The sequence below is a fragment of the Nematostella vectensis genome, chromosome 9, assembly GCF_932526225.1.
Source record: "Nematostella vectensis chromosome 9, jaNemVect1.1, whole genome shotgun sequence".
In the NCBI taxonomy this organism is placed as follows: Eukaryota; Metazoa; Cnidaria; class Anthozoa; order Actiniaria; family Edwardsiidae; genus Nematostella; species Nematostella vectensis.
In genome coordinates this window covers 640,880-660,000 of record NC_064042.1, presented here as the reverse complement: position 1 = coordinate 660,000, position 19,121 = coordinate 640,880, and the positions used below count along the sequence as shown (strand labels likewise).

General features: G+C 41.3%; 2 protein-coding genes across 2 annotated transcripts in view; both read right to left on the bottom strand.

Moving 5' to 3' along the window:
* The window catches only part of LOC116613113 (tyrosine-protein kinase RYK), a 12,475-nt gene extending 9,300 nt beyond the window's left edge, over positions 1 to 3,175 (bottom strand). Inside the window, exons 1-7 of the mRNA XM_048732434.1 lie at positions 2,870 to 3,175; positions 2,645 to 2,766; positions 2,169 to 2,271; positions 1,395 to 1,526; positions 1,068 to 1,124; positions 740 to 893; positions 255 to 382 (exon numbers count right to left, since the gene is read on the bottom strand). Coding sequence (XP_048588391.1) covers positions 255 to 382; positions 740 to 893; positions 1,068 to 1,124; positions 1,395 to 1,526; positions 2,169 to 2,271; positions 2,645 to 2,766; positions 2,870 to 2,984 — 811 coding nt within the window. The 5' untranslated portion in view covers positions 2,985 to 3,175. The remainder of the gene's footprint in view (positions 1 to 254; positions 383 to 739; positions 894 to 1,067; positions 1,125 to 1,394; positions 1,527 to 2,168; positions 2,272 to 2,644; positions 2,767 to 2,869) is intronic.
* A 525-nt stretch (positions 3,176 to 3,700) lies between these two features.
* Positions 3,701 to 19,060, bottom strand: LOC5505308 (WD repeat-containing protein 44). Its single transcript, XM_048732433.1, has 20 exons — positions 18,818 to 19,060; positions 18,554 to 18,587; positions 16,640 to 17,581; positions 16,255 to 16,391; positions 15,537 to 15,605; positions 14,546 to 14,637; positions 14,084 to 14,160; positions 13,523 to 13,600; positions 12,093 to 12,137; positions 10,523 to 10,549; positions 10,085 to 10,154; positions 9,641 to 9,753; positions 9,141 to 9,233; positions 8,820 to 8,860; positions 8,662 to 8,743; positions 8,315 to 8,414; positions 7,908 to 8,002; positions 6,244 to 6,461; positions 5,560 to 5,678; positions 3,701 to 5,304 (listed from the first exon to the last, which is right to left on the bottom strand). The coding sequence occupies exons 1-20, from the start codon at positions 18,880 to 18,882 to the stop codon at positions 5,159 to 5,161; spliced, it is 2,643 nt and encodes an 880-aa protein (XP_048588390.1). The 5' UTR covers positions 18,883 to 19,060; the 3' UTR covers positions 3,701 to 5,158.
* Between the last annotated feature and the right edge of the window lie 61 nt (positions 19,061 to 19,121).

Sequence of the window (19,121 nt, the reverse complement as noted above, 5' to 3'; positions counted from 1 at the left end):
ACTAACCAACCATCAAGGCTGTTTAGACAGGTGTTATGGGGTCAAACTATCTTTTGGTTTTGGAATGATTTATCCCATTCTTTATGTTTAAATACAGGGGAGAAATTAGAAGGTTTAATTCCCACTCTCGTTCTGCCAAGAGCATTTTATCTATGTAACTGCCTTTACCACTAGGTCAAACCCCAAATAATCTAAACACAATATTCATTTGCTGACGTTTTACAGCTAAAAGCATTCCAATGGACATGGCTTACTTTGCACAGCATCTCCTGGCCTAGAAGACTGTCCTTTATTCTTCACGGAGCCATTAAGTAAGGGTCTCTTTGCAGACGCCATCTTATTGGGACTGCCCCCATGGCCCAACTCACTGCCATCAGAGATGCTGTACAAATGAAAGAAGAACAATCAATGCTTATAACCTTCAAAAACAATTATCTGGAATTGTGATCTGGAATTGGAATTCCTAAATTTTAGCTAATATAAATCTATTCTAAAATTTCAGTCCAAAAAGGTGATGATATGCTTTTAATTGTACAATGTCATGCTTATATATATTTCTATTTCTTATCAATGACTAGAAGGCAAACAAAGAGATATTTAGAGAGGATTGTAGGACACCTTGTCAAATTCGCCAAAGGTCACTGACCACATCTTTCTTGTGGTCCTGGATAATCTGAGCCTAATGCTGTTATTTTAAATTCCAATTGAAGTTTTTTATTTTTTTGAGGATGTTACATACCTGGCTCTATCTTTGTTTTGTGAAGGAGAAGGCATTGAGTGTACATGGATGGCAGCGACAGCTAGGGCGATGACAAGAATGACGCTACAGGCCACACCCACTGCTATGTAGAAAACTTTGGTTTTCTCTGATGCAGAGAAAGAGGTCTTACCATCTGTAAAGGGATTGAAATTATCAAAAGATTTCAGTCCAGTTAACCCCTGCCCCCTCGTAGTACTAGTGACAGTCCAGTAGCCCCTCCCTGTCCCCTTCTGGCTATGGCATTGGTAACCCCCTGGTGATATGTAAAGAAAAGAGTAATCTATCTACCAATTATGGAAAGGCATACCTGTATTTGGTTTGGCTTGTGCCGTAGGGTTGGCTTCAGAAAACTTGTCAGCAACAACTGAAGTAGGAGAGATATAAATCAAACATGAGATAATGCTAAAAGCATGGTAAGCTTCTGTTAAAATTCCTCAGCTTTTCAATTACAAAGTAAACAAAATACTAGCAGAAAGTTAACTGAATGTATTGACCCTATATCATCTTTAAAATTCATGCTGATGGGATGTTTTTAGTAGGGGTAGAGGGGCAGAGATCATACCCCCCCCCCCCCTAGGAGTTTTAGCTCTGATAGGGGCCTGAGTGTTAGTTTCACAACAAGCACTGATCTCACCTTCTCTACGACAGGACTTGATTCTTAGAAAAGATAGAACCCTAAGAGTGGAGCCAGCAAAGAGTGTCACATTCATCTGTATCTGTGCTTCACCCACTTTCTCCTGCCGGCACTTGAACTGCAGGCAAAAAGCTGCAAGTACAAAGGAAAAGTGATTTAACATTGGATATGAAGAAGGAGATAGAATAACAGGAATTAGATGATAAGAGATAGCTAATAGAAGTAGGCTCTACACTTGTAAAAAAAGGGTAGGAGTAAAGAAAAGAGAGAGTTAACCCCCCCCCCCCCCCCCTCTTGCATTTCCTATAATCCTGCAAGGAACATTTAGATTTTTTGACAATGAAACTGCAGTGTTTATTTACCCATATTCAAAAGTCTAAACAAAAAAGTTGAATTAAATTTCTAATAAACACAATATTCCGGGTCAAAAGTCAAAAGGTCGACACATTACGCTTAATATGCTATCCTAGTGAGCATATTTTAGGGGTAAGGCACACGTATGTTTTGAGGAATCCGTTTGTACATTTTATTTTCCGGAGTACGTGCCTTAATTATTGCGAAATGGTTTCCTGCAAGAAAACACCAAGCTTTATATGCCTTGAACGAGGCTTGGCAAAATATTTTTTTCATAAACAGCACCAATCGGGTATTAATTTTGCACTATTTTATATTCCACCTACTTAAAATGGCGTTAAAGTGATTACTTTCAAAGCAAAAAGTGACATATTTTGACACAGCGCAAGCACTTTCGTCAAACAGTATAAATCAACTTACTCTGAGCATTTTGAGGAACTTGCCCGGTCGATTGGATGTTGAGTTCCGGGGGATATACGAGTCTTGGGGTGAGAGATTCTATGAGGATCGAGTAGGTCGTAGGCTGTGAAGAAACACAAAATAGTGTAGGTAAACACTTGGGACGCCGTTAGCTCGAGTGGCTATGGAAAGATGTAAACAAAGCCAAGGCCGCACAAAGCACTCAATTTCATTATACTAGAATTCAACAATACATACTGAGATGGCTATTTAGGTTAAAGTTGCGAAACCTGGTGATGCATGTTATAGATAAGAATTAGGGACGATAGTGATTGATCTTGCGAGTACATGATGCACAGTGTGAAAATGGTAACAGTTGATCGTATTGTCTCTAGTACTGCCCTACGATAGCCGCTAGCGAATAGACCACAGTTTAACTGCCCTTGAGCCAAACCCGATGCTTCCCAGTGTTATAAAGACCCGGATAAATGTCTCACCGTGTCTTCGCGAAACCATGTGAAGCCAAGGCAATCAACTGAGGATGGAACACGCATTCGGTAGAACACGGCGTTCTTCTTTACTTCCCCGTCATGAACAAAGAAGAATTTACCTTTAAAGCCTGAAAGAAACCCCGTCGTAAACTATACCACAAACACAAGCAATATAAACAGAGTAACTAGCAACAAACTGAATAACCCTTGTAAGAGACTTCACATACTAACCGAGGACTCTTTTCGCTTCGGTTTCGTTCATGTAGAGATTCAATCTCGCAGACACATGGCCGAGAGTAAAGCATGCAAAAACTGCCAAAAAAAAGATGGAAGTTTTGCCCGGCATTTCTACGCCTTATTCCTGTCAAGTCAAGCCATTTGTATTTTGTCCGAGCACATCAACTCAATATTATCAAAATGAAGAGCATCGGACTACAGGCTGAAAGCTACAAGGCGCGTATTGTGCGCGTTTGTTTTTCCGGCGACAGCTCAGACAATTGGTATTGTGTTTGAGCCAATCAGGGCACGGATTCACAGTTTGAGTTATATTGTTTGAGTAATAATGCCTGCAAAATCAATTTCCGCTGCAAAAATTAGGCATAGTGATCATTTAGGAAGATCACAAATAATTTGTTTCTTCAAACATATAAAAACTATCATAATGATTCAGCAGCAACAACAACAAAACAACAATTGTATGTAGGACAAAAAAACTACAAATAAGAAATATAATTCTACAAACAATAGAATATAACATGGGTCTTTGTTTTAAATGGTTTTTCAATCAGCTTCTTTTTTAGGTAAAACAACTCTTTATGATCTTTACAATATTAATGTTTGCAGTAATTCTAAGAGCAGATGCAAAAATAACTGTGTTTATATATTTTAGCAAGTAGCAACATAAATGACGGTGACCCCCTAACCATTCTACCACTGCAGGACAATATCAGTGGGAGGGGCTATTCCCCCCCCCCCCCCCCCCCCTCCAACCCCCATATTCTAAATTACTAGTAGTGTTTAGCCAAGCCCCCTTCCCCTGTTTTCAATGAATACAATGTAACATTTTGCATTATTCAAATATCAGTTTATTCATACTATTTTCAAAACCATTAAGAGAACTTACAGAGTGGCTTTGATGATTTAGACATTCATGGCATCAAGAACGCATAAGGTTTGTCTTTTTTTCTCCACACTCACAAAATCATAGCCAGGGGTTCCAGACCTCCACTTTCTCTCACTTCTTTCGAAGAAGTAACTCTCTCCTATTTATGGCTTACAAAGTTATATTTTCTAACTGAAAGAAAGTACTATACAATTAAAGAATCAATCTAAATATTTTCTAGCCCTCGCCTAAGACAGTTTCCAAAAAAAAAGACCTAATTCAATTGTATCTGTTGGATATTGATAGGGTGTATACTGACTTAAGCTTAACTTTATCATACAGAAGGAATAGAAGATCTCTTGTAGTTACGCTTAAGACAGTTAAAAAAAACTAAAATTCAACTGTTTTTGCTGGTTATATCGATAGAATGTATACAATTATTACCATGTACTCTCTACAAACACTAGTGACTGATGTTGTCTGGTAAAAGCACCACCTACCAAGTGGTGGGTCTAGGGGGGTCATGGGGGGGGGTGCAAATCACTCTACTAAAGTAATGAAATGCTATAAAAAGAAAGTCAACTTTTGACTCTCACCATTGTTATGTGTTGCATCCCCCCAAATCAATGTGCCCAAAAATCAACCAAACCCTAACCCCCCTCTGAACCAACCTGAATCCATCCCAACTATCATCTGCAAGTGAGATTCTATCATAACAATGGATAACTTTGTCCAGTTCTGCCCGCTATTAAAAGTATACTGTCCTGTATTCCTCACAGAGGCTGAATTACAGACACAGTCTGCACCAGAACAGAACAGCAGACCTCCCCTCTTAGGCAGCATGCCTAGCCTCTCCCCTCTAAGGGAGCTAATTTTTATATGTTTTCAAATTGGAGGTTATCTATGAAGTAGAATTTAAACTGTGGTTATCTAAACTCATGGCCAAGAGGAAATAATCCAGCCAGAAAACATTTTCTCTATTGGTAGGTCTTTCAAATCTGTGATTCTAAAACATCTGAAATTTCTCGAGTCTAATCACCATACCTCATTCAAAACACATAATCATAGTTGTCTGGTCACACGTCATCAACCTGGTCATATGACCATTTAATCTTTTTTCCCTTTCAAATGGGCAGCAAAATTATAAAGCAAATGCTTTCCCATTATTTAATTTTGAGCTGTGAGCCATGTTTGCATTCATGTGACTTCTGGGTCATAGGGCTTCGAAGTCAAGTGAGTCACGGATCAGGTGACCTGTCATGTGACCTATTAATCATGTGACTTTGAATTCATGTGACCTCTGAATCATTTGACCTTGCAGTCAAATGAGCCCTGAATAATTACAGCTGATGTATTATACTGACAAAGCCATCCTTGAATTATTTGACTCCCATTATGTGACCATGATTGATGTTATGCTATCTATTGACAAACAACTTGATGGCTCCACCCCAATCTGCTGTGACAAGGACTTCAGAAGACACAGGGTTCCCACTCTGGTCAGGCTCTACTACTAGCCACGGCACTGGCGCGAATATGGCAGCTGTTACCACGGCGTCATGGGCTGCAAACAAGATAGAAAAGTCAACAAAATAATAATCTTTTTGGAAGATATCATTTTATCTCATATTCATACATTAATTTATGCTCAAGCAATGAAATAGAGTTGTTTTATTGCAAAATAAATATAGAATTATATAACAATTTTTAAGTGAATTTCATTTGTTATTTAAATCCTATTTGCATTGACTTTTTTATTGGTGTATTTGAATTTGTTTTTCTTATCCGAGTAACTACCGTACTGTAACCTTCATTCTACCTGAGAAGCTCTCATAGAATTCATTTTTGTCGCGACGTGAAGATGGGATTCCATGCTGGGTCCTCCAAATGTACACAAAGTGGTCCTCTGAGCCGCAGATCAGGTACTGGCCATCATGGCTACAACACAAATGAGCAGAACATTTTCAAAATTTGAGGCATGAGCACTTAAAGATCTTTTGAGCCACAAATTACGTACTTGAATATTAAAATGTGTTATCATCTTGAAACAAAATCACCCATAGAATACCGTATTTTATGTTATACAACAACACTTGTAAATTACACGCTCTGATTGGTCAAGGGTCCATGTGTTATTAGAGGATTTATGCTTGCATGGTGTCAGTATGCATGTGCGCTCCCCAATACTATAGATAGTAATGTAAGAAAACATTTTCTCTGCTGTTTAAAACAAAAAGATCTCATTTTTATGTGTGTCTGTCCTCTAAAAGATGCACAGATGTGTAACAGCAGGTCATGAACAAAAAAGTATGCAACGAAATGCAGTCTGAGATCTATTTGTTAATTTTAGCAAAAGAAAGGAGCCAGTTTTAATGCAGGATGGATTGAATTTTCACCATCATTCAACAACGAGTGCCTCTGATTCCATTTGCTTTCAATATGGTTATAATCTCTATAGATCTATATCATCAGTTAAATAAATCTCTATAGATCTATTCCTCACCTGAAGCTGGCCTTTATTTGGCTACTTGAATTAGAGCAGCCCTTGTACTTGCAGTATAAAGAGTTATCTTTGAGATCATAAAGGCGTATCCTGGAATCATTCGATGTAATCAAAACTTTTTCTTCCCCAGGCATTGGTTCAATTCCACTGATTTTTCTTCCACGAGATCGTTTATTACGCCCAGATCGAACTTGCCACTGAGTGTGGTATTTCAGACGCTGGAACAATGACAAAAGGAAAAAAAAACAGGTTCAGCATAGGTAGCCGGTTTCAGCCGGTAGCCAGGGGGGTTATGGTGCTACCCTACGTACAGCAGGCCGGTAGCCAGGGGGGGTTATAGTGCTACCCTTCATACAGCAGGCCGGTAGCCAGGGGGGGTTATAGTGCTACCCTATGTACAGCAGGCCGGTAGCCAGGGGGGGTTATAGTGCTACCCTACGTACAGCAGGCCGGTAGCCAGGGGGGGTTATAGTGCTACCCTATGTACAGCAGGCCGGTAGCCAGGGGGGGTTATAGTGCTATTCTACGTACAGCAGGCCGGTAGCCAGGGGGGTTATAGTGCTACCCTATGTACAGCAGGCCGGTAGCCAGGGGGGGTTATAGTGATACCCTACGTACAGCAGGCCGGTAGCCAGGGGGGGTTATAGTGCTACCCTATGTACAGCAGGCCGGTAGCCAGGGGGGGTTATAGTGCTACCCTACGTACAGCAGGCCGGTAGCCAGGGGGGTTATAGTGCTATTCTACGTACAGCAGGCCGGTAGCCAGGGGGGGTTATAGTGCTACCCTATGTACAGCAGGCCGGTAGCCAGGGGGGGTTATAGTGTTACCCTACGTACAGCAGGCCGGTAGCCAGGGGGGGGTTATAGTGCTACCCTACGTACAGCAGGCCGGTAGCCAGGGGGGGTTATAGTGCTACCCTATGGACAGCAGGCCGGTAGCCAGGGGGGGTTATAGTGTTACCCTACGTACAGCAGGCCGGTAGCCAGGGGGGGTTATAGTGCTACCCTATGTACAGCAGGCCGGTAGCCAGGGGGGGTTATAGTGCTACCCTACGTACAGCAGGCCGGTAGCCAGGGGGGGTTATAGTGATACCCGACGTACAGCAGGCCGGTAGCCAGGGGGGGTTATAGTGCTACCCTTTGTACAGCAGGCCGGTAGCCAGGGGGGGTTATAGTGCTACCCTATGTACAGCAGGCCGGTAGCCAGGGGGGGTTATAGTGATACCCTTCATACAGCAGGCCGGTAGCCAGGGGGGGTTATAGTGCTACCCTATGTACAGCAGGCCGGTAGCCAGGGGGGGTTATAGTGATACCCGACGTACAGTAGGCCGGTAGCCAGGGGGGGTTATAGTGCTACCCTACGTACAGTAGGCTGGTTAAGGGGCTGGGAAGGTCCACTTCAATTAATGAAGGAAAATTAGTATCACTGCGAGGTAGAATAAGCTAATATCTAAAATGGTCTACTAAATGGGTAAACAAAATCTGTTGATTAATTTCCCACCAGGAACCTTAATATCCATACAAAAAAAGGCAGTAGTTGTCAATCGTTTATGTAACAAGATCTTTGACCAAGTATTGCTAGGAACTCTAAAACAACCTGATAAAAAGCTGGTGGAAAGGAAAGGTTTTACTAACACCATAGTACATCGTTTTAAATCACTCACCTCTGTTTCATAGAAAATGCATCTACCATCGTAGGTGCCAATGACAGCAAACCTGCCTTGCAAGCAGAAATTAGCCGCAGTGATCAGGTTGCTTCCTGGAATGAGCAAGCCCAGCAAGAATTAGTCAACTCAGTTTAAAGTTGATCAACCCACTGCTTGTTATTGATGAGATTGAACTTTCTCCCACAAACACTTCATATAACCATCTACAACTAAAGGATGTTTTTTTTATCAATGAAATTTGGTTGAAAGCATCTCAGTTACTCATTTTGCCAATAAAAACTGACGCCAAGGCTCAAAATAGTTGTTTTAAAATCATTTGCCTATATGGCATTTTCTATGCTTTATGGGGGGAATCAATATCTAAAAACTAGTAAAATATTATTTTTTTTGCCATGCTTAAATACCTGTGCCTTCAACTTCATTCCACAGTGCAACTTTCTTATCTGGGATATTCCATAATCTTATCTTGCCATCCAATGACCCACTTAGAAAATATCTATCATCCTATAAGATACATATGAAAAAATTATAATAAAAATATGGTATATCCAGGAAATAAAGATGGAGAAGAACTAGGTGGTCTTCGAAGGCTTGGTGGAAGAAATCTTGGTAGGTAAATCAAGGTTGAAGTTGTATTTTTTAGGCCTTTGTGAAAGAATATTGTTTCGCTTACATTTTGAGCATTAGCCCTTTTGCTGTCATTATAACTAAACAACAAGCTAAACATAGCTTACAATAGATAGGCACTTACCCTTGGGTGGAAGACTATTGCTGTTACAAAATCAATATGCTGGAAACAGCATAAGCATTCATTTCTTGAGATATGCCACAGTCTGTGGGAAGGCACATAGATGTTAGATATTATACAATGTAAAAAATAAATACCCTTCACCAAACAGTAATACACACCTTACTGTCTTGTCCATGGAAGAAGACAAGAGGAAATAATTCTGAAACAAAAAAGACTGTCAATAGAGACTTGACCATTGTTTGCTCTACAACCCCTCCCTACCACATCTATGAGAAAGGTTTCACCAGGAAAGTTAATAGTCAGCTCCCACTATCAAAGACACCCTTAGGACTCTGTAATAACAGGATTTGCTTTTCAGTAATCTCCTTAGACCAGGAGAGGTCTAGCCCATCATGTGCGTGACCACAATACTGTATGTTACCCCTCTAATCATAGCCACGCCTACCCCATCTCCAACATGTACGATTCATAGGAGTTACCTTAGACCAGGAGAGGTCTAGCACATCCCCCGTATGTCCACAGTATGTACAAAATGGCTTTTTCATGAATGGACCAGTGTCCTCTTCTTCCTCCTGTACAAGTAAAAAATCTACCTCAAAAAACATACTCAATAACATTTGCCATCAACAACATCATCACCCCCAGGTAGCTACTCAGACATCAGTCTATCAGCATGACTAGGGGGTGTGGTCGTGGTATAAAAATAATTTTTGTGGACTAGAATACATCATTAAGGTACCTTTTTGGGGGAGGGGTCAGTATTTTAACTAGTGCCACTAGAATAAAAGCTTTTTAGTAAACAGGAAGCAGAGCTGGTTGCATTTCAATTCCAACATAGTTAAGTCATTATCATTGTTCACTTGAACAAGTCAAGTATTTGGGGGGGGGGGGGGGGGGGTGGCTGGTCATTATTAGCCTTTAGGGGCTCTCCTGGCCCCTGTAATGTTTATTTATGGAATTTTAGGTGAGCTTCATTCACCTTTTTGCTTGGGGATGCTTGATCCTCAGTTTTACCATCTTCTTGAGCATCCTCTGTATCATGTTTGGGTGTTTTCTCTAGATCCTCCTCAGAGTTTGTTTGAGATGATGTGCCTATTGAGATAATATTCAAATCATTTCTAAATTTTCTGCTGCCATTAAATGAGGGCATAAAAAAACAGTCAGCATGAACCATCGCCATTCTGTGCGATTTCCAAGGTAAAACTGGGAAAAAACTCCCCTAATTTGTCAGAATAGGGCTCTTATGTTACTAACATTATCAAAAAATGTTTAATTTAAAACCTGACAAGAAGGTACAAACACAGAGACATCTGCTGCGTGGCTAAGGCCTGGCTAAACATGCAAACATCTTTGTCAAACATTGAAATTGAACACTCACACAAGCATTTTCATGAGCTGGAGCTAAACACTATATATTTTTCACCTGCAGGCTTGGAGTATTTTGTCCTCATCTCCTCGAAGGATTCTTGGCATTCTTTCAACACCCAAACCCTCTGAATGCAGAAAAATAACCAGGCAATAATTACTCTACTGCTACCCAAACCCTCCAAATGCAGAAAAATACAGTAACCATATAGTATCCAATATGGCCAAGCACAACTGGCACAGAAAGTGGATAAAGAGAGAAAGGGTTGGTGGATATCCACCATCCTTTTGAGTTAAAAAAAGTAAAGTCAGTCTTGTGAACCTATTTTAAATAAGGTCGCCTTCGAGAATCCATGGATTGTACCCCAACAGTGGTTAATATAAACATATAAACGATAATAATGAGAGGGTGAGAACATCCTCTGTTGCAATATGAAGGAGGAGGCATTGAACGTAGTTGTGTACTCTTTTGCAATAACCCCTATCACCTACTCACCACCATATGGTCTTGTCCAGCTGTTGCCTAAAACACAACAAAATTAAAAAAATTAGGTGCTACTAGACTACCACCCGCTTCCACCCCTTCCACACCCTAGACTATGACCCACCCTCCATCCCTTCCACACCCTAGACTACCACCCGCGCTCCACCCCTTCCACACCCTAGACTACCACCCACCCTCTATCAATTTCACACCCTAGACTACCACCCACCCTCTATCAATTTCACACCCTAGGCTACCACCCACCCTCCACCCCTTCCACACCCTAGACTACCACCCACCCTCTATCAATTTCACACCCTAGACTACCACCCACCCTCTATCAATTTCACACCTTAGACTTCCATCCGTCATCCACCCTTCCCACACCCCAAACTACCCTGCCCTCAACCCCTTCCACACTCCAAACTACCACCCACCCTTCATCAATTCCACACCCTAGACGACCACCCGCCATCCATCCTTTCCACACCTTAGACTAACACCCGCCCTCCACCCCTTCCACACCTCAGACTACCCTGCCCTCCACCCCTTCCACACTCCAAACTACTACCCGCCCTCCACCCCTTCCACACCTTAGACTTCTGTTGTGGTTTGAAATGCTTCTTGGTTTGAAATTGTTAAAACCAGTTTGAAAAAATTCAAACCAAGAAGCATTTCAAACCACAACAAATGTGGCATGGTTTGAATTTTTTTCAAACTGGTTTTAACAATTTCAAACCAAGAAGCATTTCAAACCACAACACTTCCATCTGCCCTCCACCCCTTAAACACCCTAGACTACCACCCACCCTCCATCCCTTCCACACCCTAGACTACCACCCGCCCCCTATCAATTCCACACCCTAGACGACCACCCGCCTTCCACCCCTTCCACACCTTAGACTTCCATCTGCCCTCCACCCCTCCCACACCCTAGACTACCACCCACCCTCCATCCCTTACACACCCTAGACTACCACCCGCCCTCCACCCCTTCCACACCCCACACTAACCTGCCCTCTACCCCTTCCAAACTCCAAACTACTACCCGCACTCCACCCTTCCACACCCTAGGCTACTACCCGCCCTCCACCCCTTCCACACCCTAGGCTACCACCCGCCCTCCACCCCTTCCACACCCTAGGCTACTACCCGCCCTCCACCCCTTCCACACCCTAGCCTAACACCCGCCCTCCACCCCTTCCACACCCTAGACTGCCACCCGCCCTTCACCCCTTCCACACTCCAAACTACCACCCACCCTTCATCAATTCCACACCCTAGACGACCACCCGCCATCCATCCTTTCCACACCTTAGACTACCACCCGCCCTCCACCCCTTCCATACCCCACACTAACCTGCCCTCTACCCCTTCCACACTCCAAACTACTGCCCGCACTCCACCCTTCCACACCCTAGGCTACTACCCGCCCTCCACCCCTTCCACACCCTAGCCTAACACCCGCCCTCCACCCCTTCCACACCCTAGACTGCCACCCGCCCTCCACCCCTTCCACACCCTAGACTACCACCCCCCCTCCACCCCTTCCACACCCTAGACTATCTTGTGAACAACATACCATAAGCCTGCCACAGACAGAAAACTTAATAGTCCACACAGCTCCCTGGAGATAGAAAATGCAGGCATCAACATAGTGTAATAAAAAAAGGAGAAAACATAAAAATTATAATATGTCTCATCCCACTGATTCCTGGCTTTGACATAAGTACTTGGGGACATGCCTTACCCTAACACACCCACTGACAAGTAATTTTAAAAGTTTAGTAAGCCATGATGAGTTCTTTTCTCTGCCATACCACCTCTTAAATTAATGTAGGGGTATAGAGCCTCTTGTGGGCTTACAGACAACTGAGGAAGCAACGCACTCCCACTGCAGCTTGACTGCTGGACATGGTCAATTAGGAAGCAACGCACTCTCACTGCAGCTTGACTGCTGGACATGGTCAATTAGGAAGTAATGAACTCTCACTGCAGCTTGACTGCTGTACATGGTCAATTAGGAAGCAATGCACTCTCACTGCAGCTTGACTGCTGGACATGGTCAATTAGGAAGCAACGCACTCTCACTGCAGCTTGACTGCTGGACATGGTCAATTAAGAAGCAACGCACTCTCACTGTAGCTTGACTGCTGACATGGTCAATTAGGAAGCAATGAACTCTCACTGCAGCTTGACTGCTGGACATGGTCAATTAGGAAGCAACGCACTCTCACTGCAGCTGAATGCTGGACATGGTCAATTAGAAGGCACTTTAGGTTGCTGCCATATAATTCATGTCTGACCACAAAAACTGCTATAGGGAGGAAAACCTCACAAAAAGCACAGACAAACCAACACAATACACGTCATAACAAGGAATCAAATCCAGAACCTATTAGTGAAAGGCACAGGCATCTCAAAAGGACGCTCTGTCAAAAGCGCCACCCAGCCTCTAATATGAATGGCTTATATTGTTCAACCCAGCCTCTAATATGAAAGGCTTATATTGTGCAATGCAGCCTCTAATATAAATGGCTTATATCGTGCAACCCAGCCCCTAAAATGAATGGCTTATATTGTGCAACCCAGCCTCTAATATGAATGGCTTATATTGTGCAACTCAGCCTCTAATATGAATGGCTTATATTGTTCAACCCAGCCTCTAATATGAAAGGCTTATATTGTGCAATGCAGCCTCTAATATAAATGGCTTATATTGTTCAACCCAGCCCCTAAAATGAATGGCTTATATTGTGCAACCAAGCCTCTAATATGAATGGCTTATATTGTGCAACCCAGCCTCTAATATGAATGGCTTATATTGTTCAACCCAGTCTCTAATGAATGGCTTATATTGTGCAACCCAGCCTCTAATATAAATGGCTTATATTGTGCAACCCAGCCTCTAATATGAATGGCTGATATTGGGCAACCCAGCCTCTAATATGCATGGCTTATATTGTGCAACCCAGCCTCTAATATGCATGGCTTATATTGTGCATCACTCACCACATGTTCCCCACTCAGGTCCTGTAACAACTTGAGTTTCTCAAACTCCACAGGGCCCTTGCCATGGGCAGACTTTATCTACAAAACAAACAGTCTAAATAAATAACAGAGATACAAAAAACAGTCTAAACAAATAACAGATTGAAAAAACAGTCAAAATAAATAACAGATCTAAAAATAAATATTGTCTCAACAGGCAAAATCTGATTATGTTCGAGGAATGTGCCAGGTCAAACATTATAACATTGCTTTTTTGACGTGATAGTAACATAGTTTACTTGATACACTCTCTTCAATGCAGCAGGCACTATGCATGTAGCCAGGATTTGGTGGGAGAGGTAAATTTTTTCAATACATAATAACATTTTTTGGCAATCAAGGGGCAATCAAGGGGGCATGCATGACACATGCCTGACCAATTCAAAACCTTTTAAAACAATCTGACCACAAGAGCTATGAAGAGTTCGAAATATAGAGACAGCGTCTGATGTGGGAATCAATTGTCACCAGTGCTGTATGGTATCAAAATTTGTTTTCCTAGGATACCACTCCTGACCACACCTTGATGAATGGGACAGAAGGAGTCTCCTGAGAAGCTCCATCTTCATCACTAGAAGAACTCTCTTCACTGCGAACAGCTGTAATAAGAACACAAATGGTTATTCAATAGTTTTCTATTTAGCAACTAAGATAAACTCTTCATAAAAGGCCTGGTATAAGTGGGGGTCTTGCAAACAACAGAGAGATAAAACAAAACAAACCATCAAAATAATGTTATACATGTATGTAGGTAGTGTTTATTAGTTTATAATGTGCTCAAATGTCATTGTAAAGGACATTTCCTCAGACAACAATTGTTGGTAAATCATTGTAGGGTTTAGGTGCTAATAAATGCTATTGATCTCTTTCTTTATTTTGTGTGTGGTGACTTTTTGTTTGATTGTTGTCATTGTTGATATGCTGTAAGATTTCCCTTTATAAGAATGGTTGGCATAGGACGGCCTTCATTTGAACAGTGCTTACATTCCTTGCCCTCCTTGATTGTCATGTCCTTCATCTTTTTCTCAACTTTCATCTTGTTGACTGTCCTACCTAAGAACTTCTTCAGCTTTTTCCTGATACAAAAATGGTAAAGTAAGACAATTTATACTCCACCTTACAATTTTAATAATCATTTTTATCAATTCAGATGTCCTAAGACGCACTTATAAAACACTACCCTCACCTCAGATTCTTTTGTTTTCTGAGAGATGATTACTAGCGAAATTTCCTTGAAAACAATAGATGGTTCTAAATTTCCCTCATACATTATTAATGAGGGAGATTAAGTTTCTAAATTTCCCTCACACATTAATAATGAGGAAAATTTACAAAAAGACAAAAAAATCTTTCGTCTTCTAAATTTCCCCCTACATCAGTGCATAAGAGAAATTTAGAACCAAGATCATTGTCTTCTAGTTTCCACCAGGGAAATAAATAGAAGGCAGCTTGCTGATTAATGCAGAAAAATAATATTTCATCTTGTGATACCTAAACAATGTTAAACTAGATCCATGTAAGATGATTTTGATTGCTATACACATGTGTGCTAATGACGTCAAAGAACTAAACTGTCAATAAGTAGGCAACTATGTAAATCAACTATGTTTGGTTTGAAAATTGTAAGTGAAAATGTGTGGTCTCTAGAGGGATAAAAAGAACAATGCATATGCAATGCCCTGATCCATTAAACCATGTTCACTAATCCAACCTAATATTACTCGTAGTCACAATTTTATTTCCTTGGTGATCATGGTCAGCCTGCAGCGTCGGGACTTCAACTAATCATCCCTCGGTTGCGGGGACATTTAAACACTAAATTCCCCTTGTGTCATGCTATAACTTATAATAATCTTCTGCCATTTTGCTGTTGTGTAAGAAGAGTAAAGAAATGCTTTTTTAAATAACTGTTATATATAAATGCTAACTTCTCTCATCCTTTGTCACTATCACTATTCTTGGGAATAACTCTTACGTCTTTTTCTTGACTTTACGACCAACCTCAATGCCATCTTCAGCATCAATTGTAGACAAATTTGAGTTGCTGCAAAGTAGAGTTTATGTTTTAACATTCCCTCATAGGATTTTATGAGCCCCCCCTTAAAGCTTGCCTTTAATATATAAAGGATAACCGCATAAAAAATCTGGTTTTCAAGTCCCTTACAGTGTTATGAAAACTACTATCGAGACTCACTTTACATTAGGGATTTCCTATTCCTAAATCAGGTGTATCAACAAGTCCAGTTTATATGAGTTCTTCTGTATCCAAACTGATGATAAAGCTACGGTATTTGTTGGTTGGGTAACCACTAATGTTAAATTGAGAAGAAATGAAATAGGGGTGGATCAAGTCAGGGGTGGATCAGGTCAGGGGTAGATCAAGTCAGGGGTGGATCAAGTCAGGGGTGGATCAGGTCAGGGGTGGATCAAGTCAGGGGTGGATCATGTCAGGGGTGGATCATGTCAGGGGTGGCTCAGGTCAGGGGTAGATCAAGTCAGGGGTACTGTAGGCTAGGTTAAGCTTTATGGGGCCTATACCCTGGCCGAGCAGTGCAGTACCATGCAACTGCAAACACACTCAGAAGTGTATAAATGACGTAACAGATAGGGATTGGGTGAGTAAGTGTGTATTAAATTTTGGGCTCTGGCAGACCCAACCCTCTACGCTTTTATATTCATAGCTGAGCACACACCTGTGGTACTCTGAGGTGAGTCGCATGATGTGTAAAGCAAGCGGATTAGTGCCCTTTGGAAGCCGTTCCTCAGCAAGACTAAGTGGAATACTTTCTCCCGTATCCAGGTTCTTCACCAACACTTGCTCAAGAATTTCCTTAACCAAAAAAACACATTTAATCACACATTTTGTCATAACAAAGCCTTCAACTTTACAGAGAAGCTCAAGCTCTGCTTACACTGGGCACTGATTAAAAGTGATTTGACTTATTACAAAAATCTGAAACAAAGTTCTTTATTGTGGTGGACATCTGAACATATTTACCCTTTTTATTCTTTTGGCAAAAACGCATAAATGCATCAATAAATACATTTCTGGGGAGACTTCAAGTCACGGATACTTACAATGTCAGAAAGTGGCCGTCCTGAAGCTGATCTGACGCGCACAAGCTCACCATGTTGAAAAGAATGGATGCTTCCAACAGAAGCAGAAGAACCTGACTTGCGCATGATTGGACCATTAGATGCATTACTTGATAAACTCATGAAACTATCTGACTTATTACCACTGCTCCCCAGTGAAGTAACGGAGTGTGATTTTAAGCGGGAGTCTAACGTAAGGGCAGGAATGACCTCTGTGGAGCTTGCTTTTGCTAAAATTTCCTTCATTTCCTGAGATTTGTAGTCCAGTTGAATGCTAGGATCTGCAGGATTGTTGATAGAACTAGCAGGTTGGATAACAGAGCCCACAGCAGTTTTAATTGTTCCATTATCAGTACATTTTGCACCAGCAACTAACACTGTTTGTTTGTCTGTGTCGTTAGAGATTAAGGCAACAGCCACACCTAAAGCACCCTCGGACTCCTTAGAGGGTGCTGCTAACACTGCAGCAACGGTTTGCGAGGGATCTTGCTGTGTTGAGGCTGCCGGCCCATCAACTTTATCCTCAACTTGTCCAGCGGACTTTTTCTTTCGCTTCCTCCTGGGCGGAGCAACAGGGGGAGGTGGATCACCTACTGTATTTTTTACTACTTCAGTGCTCTGAGGCTCATTTGGTAAACTAGTATTACTAACAACTGGGAGACAAACAGGGGGGACATCTGCAGGGGGTGAGGTCAGTGGGGCTGGTTCTGCTTGGTAAGAAGAGTTTTTTTCACCTCCACTTGTAGCTCCACAGTCTTGATTAGATTCAGCATTGTCTGATTGGGTTGATTGGGTATCACAAGAAATCTCTAATGAGTCTGAAGTTGGGACTATGACATCACTTATATGAGTACTTGGTCTGTCCAAGTCTTTGTTTTTTATCACTTCACTATCTGTCTTTAGCAGGAGTTCTTTAACTGGTGACTAAAATAAAAATACCTCATTTATTATTCAAATCACAATATAGTTTACTTAAATATATACTATTGTTAACACAAACATTCATATTGTAACAGAATAATCTAATTGTATTTTTTTTTTTTGCTCGACTTTAGATTATAATCAAACATGTAAAATTCTGTCAAAAGCATTTTCCAGTGTTTATCGCAGTAGCATGACAGGGTGTCTAGGGATCATATATTCCTTGTTTTTGCCATAAAAACCTTGCCTTGGATTTTTTGGGGTGTCAAGAGCTTAGGGGGCTTTTAAGATATTTTACCCAGCGGCCTGGGTAAGAAATATATTTTGTATTCAACTCATGAAAAAGTGCTGCTTGGTTGTTGTGAACCAAGTAATTTGATATGTGCTGAATATTCTGGAGTTTGGAGAAGTTGAGTTTTTCTATACTTAGTATTTTTGGTAGTACAATATTTTGGGGTCTGCCCCCCCCCCCCCCCCCCTTCCTCCTAGTGACTGATCATAGCAGACCTTTTCCCATCCCCCTGGGGTTTTGTGGTAGCTTAACACACCTATGATTTAAAATACTTAGCACCCTCTATACAACAACACTAAAAAATCAGCACAAATTCAATAAATCAAACAACGCTCCCTTCAATAATTCAATACAAGACAATGCCATAAGATGATAAGTATTCTATTGTGAGCCTTGTTTGATTTGTTTTTGAAGTGCTTATTGTTTCAGGAAGCTTATAAGTGTTTGGTATGGATTTAAAATTAAACATACCAAAGTGCAAGTTGTTCAAATTTAAGGTATGTAATAAATATAAAAAATGGCTTAGTTTTATAATTGGCTATTGCGCATTATTCAGATTGATAACATAGATTATGACGGTGGTCATGGTTTCTTTTTATCAACTCTTTTGGAGGACAGAAATTATACAATTATTCAATTCAAAATCACATACTACGATATAAACAATAATTCCTCATATTTACCTCAATATTCATGTCTCCCTTTGGCGTCCCAAAACTGAAAAATTAATAATACTTTCGTGAATTGTTTTTCTTTCAGGTACACAACGAGTTTGGATCTTTGGATTATTGTTTATATAATACTAGAATTTCTTTCGTGGGCGTTATTTTCATTTTTTTTTAGTCTTAAAATGCAACAAAGGCACAGGTGAAATGTGACACATGGGGTGATTTCAGGCAGTGGTCAAGTGGGATGGAATAAAAAAAGTCCCAGGTAGAACATCGTACCTGCTGTCACAGTGCGAATCGGGGGCATCATAGAACTCCCCCTCGGAATCGCTGTCAGACGCCATGACGTGACAAAACGCGCAGAACACACAACCAGCAGACACGCGCTATCAATAAAATACTCCAAAATGCGCAGTCCTCATTCTAAGGAGATCTGCGATTCATTGTTTCTCGTCTTTGTGATTCTCGATCGAAAGCAAGACCGCCATTTTGTTAGACATCGCCTCGTCATTACCCACAATCCATTGTAATTGCAAATAACAAGTAGCATGATTGGTATATTGCAGACAATAGATAACTCTAG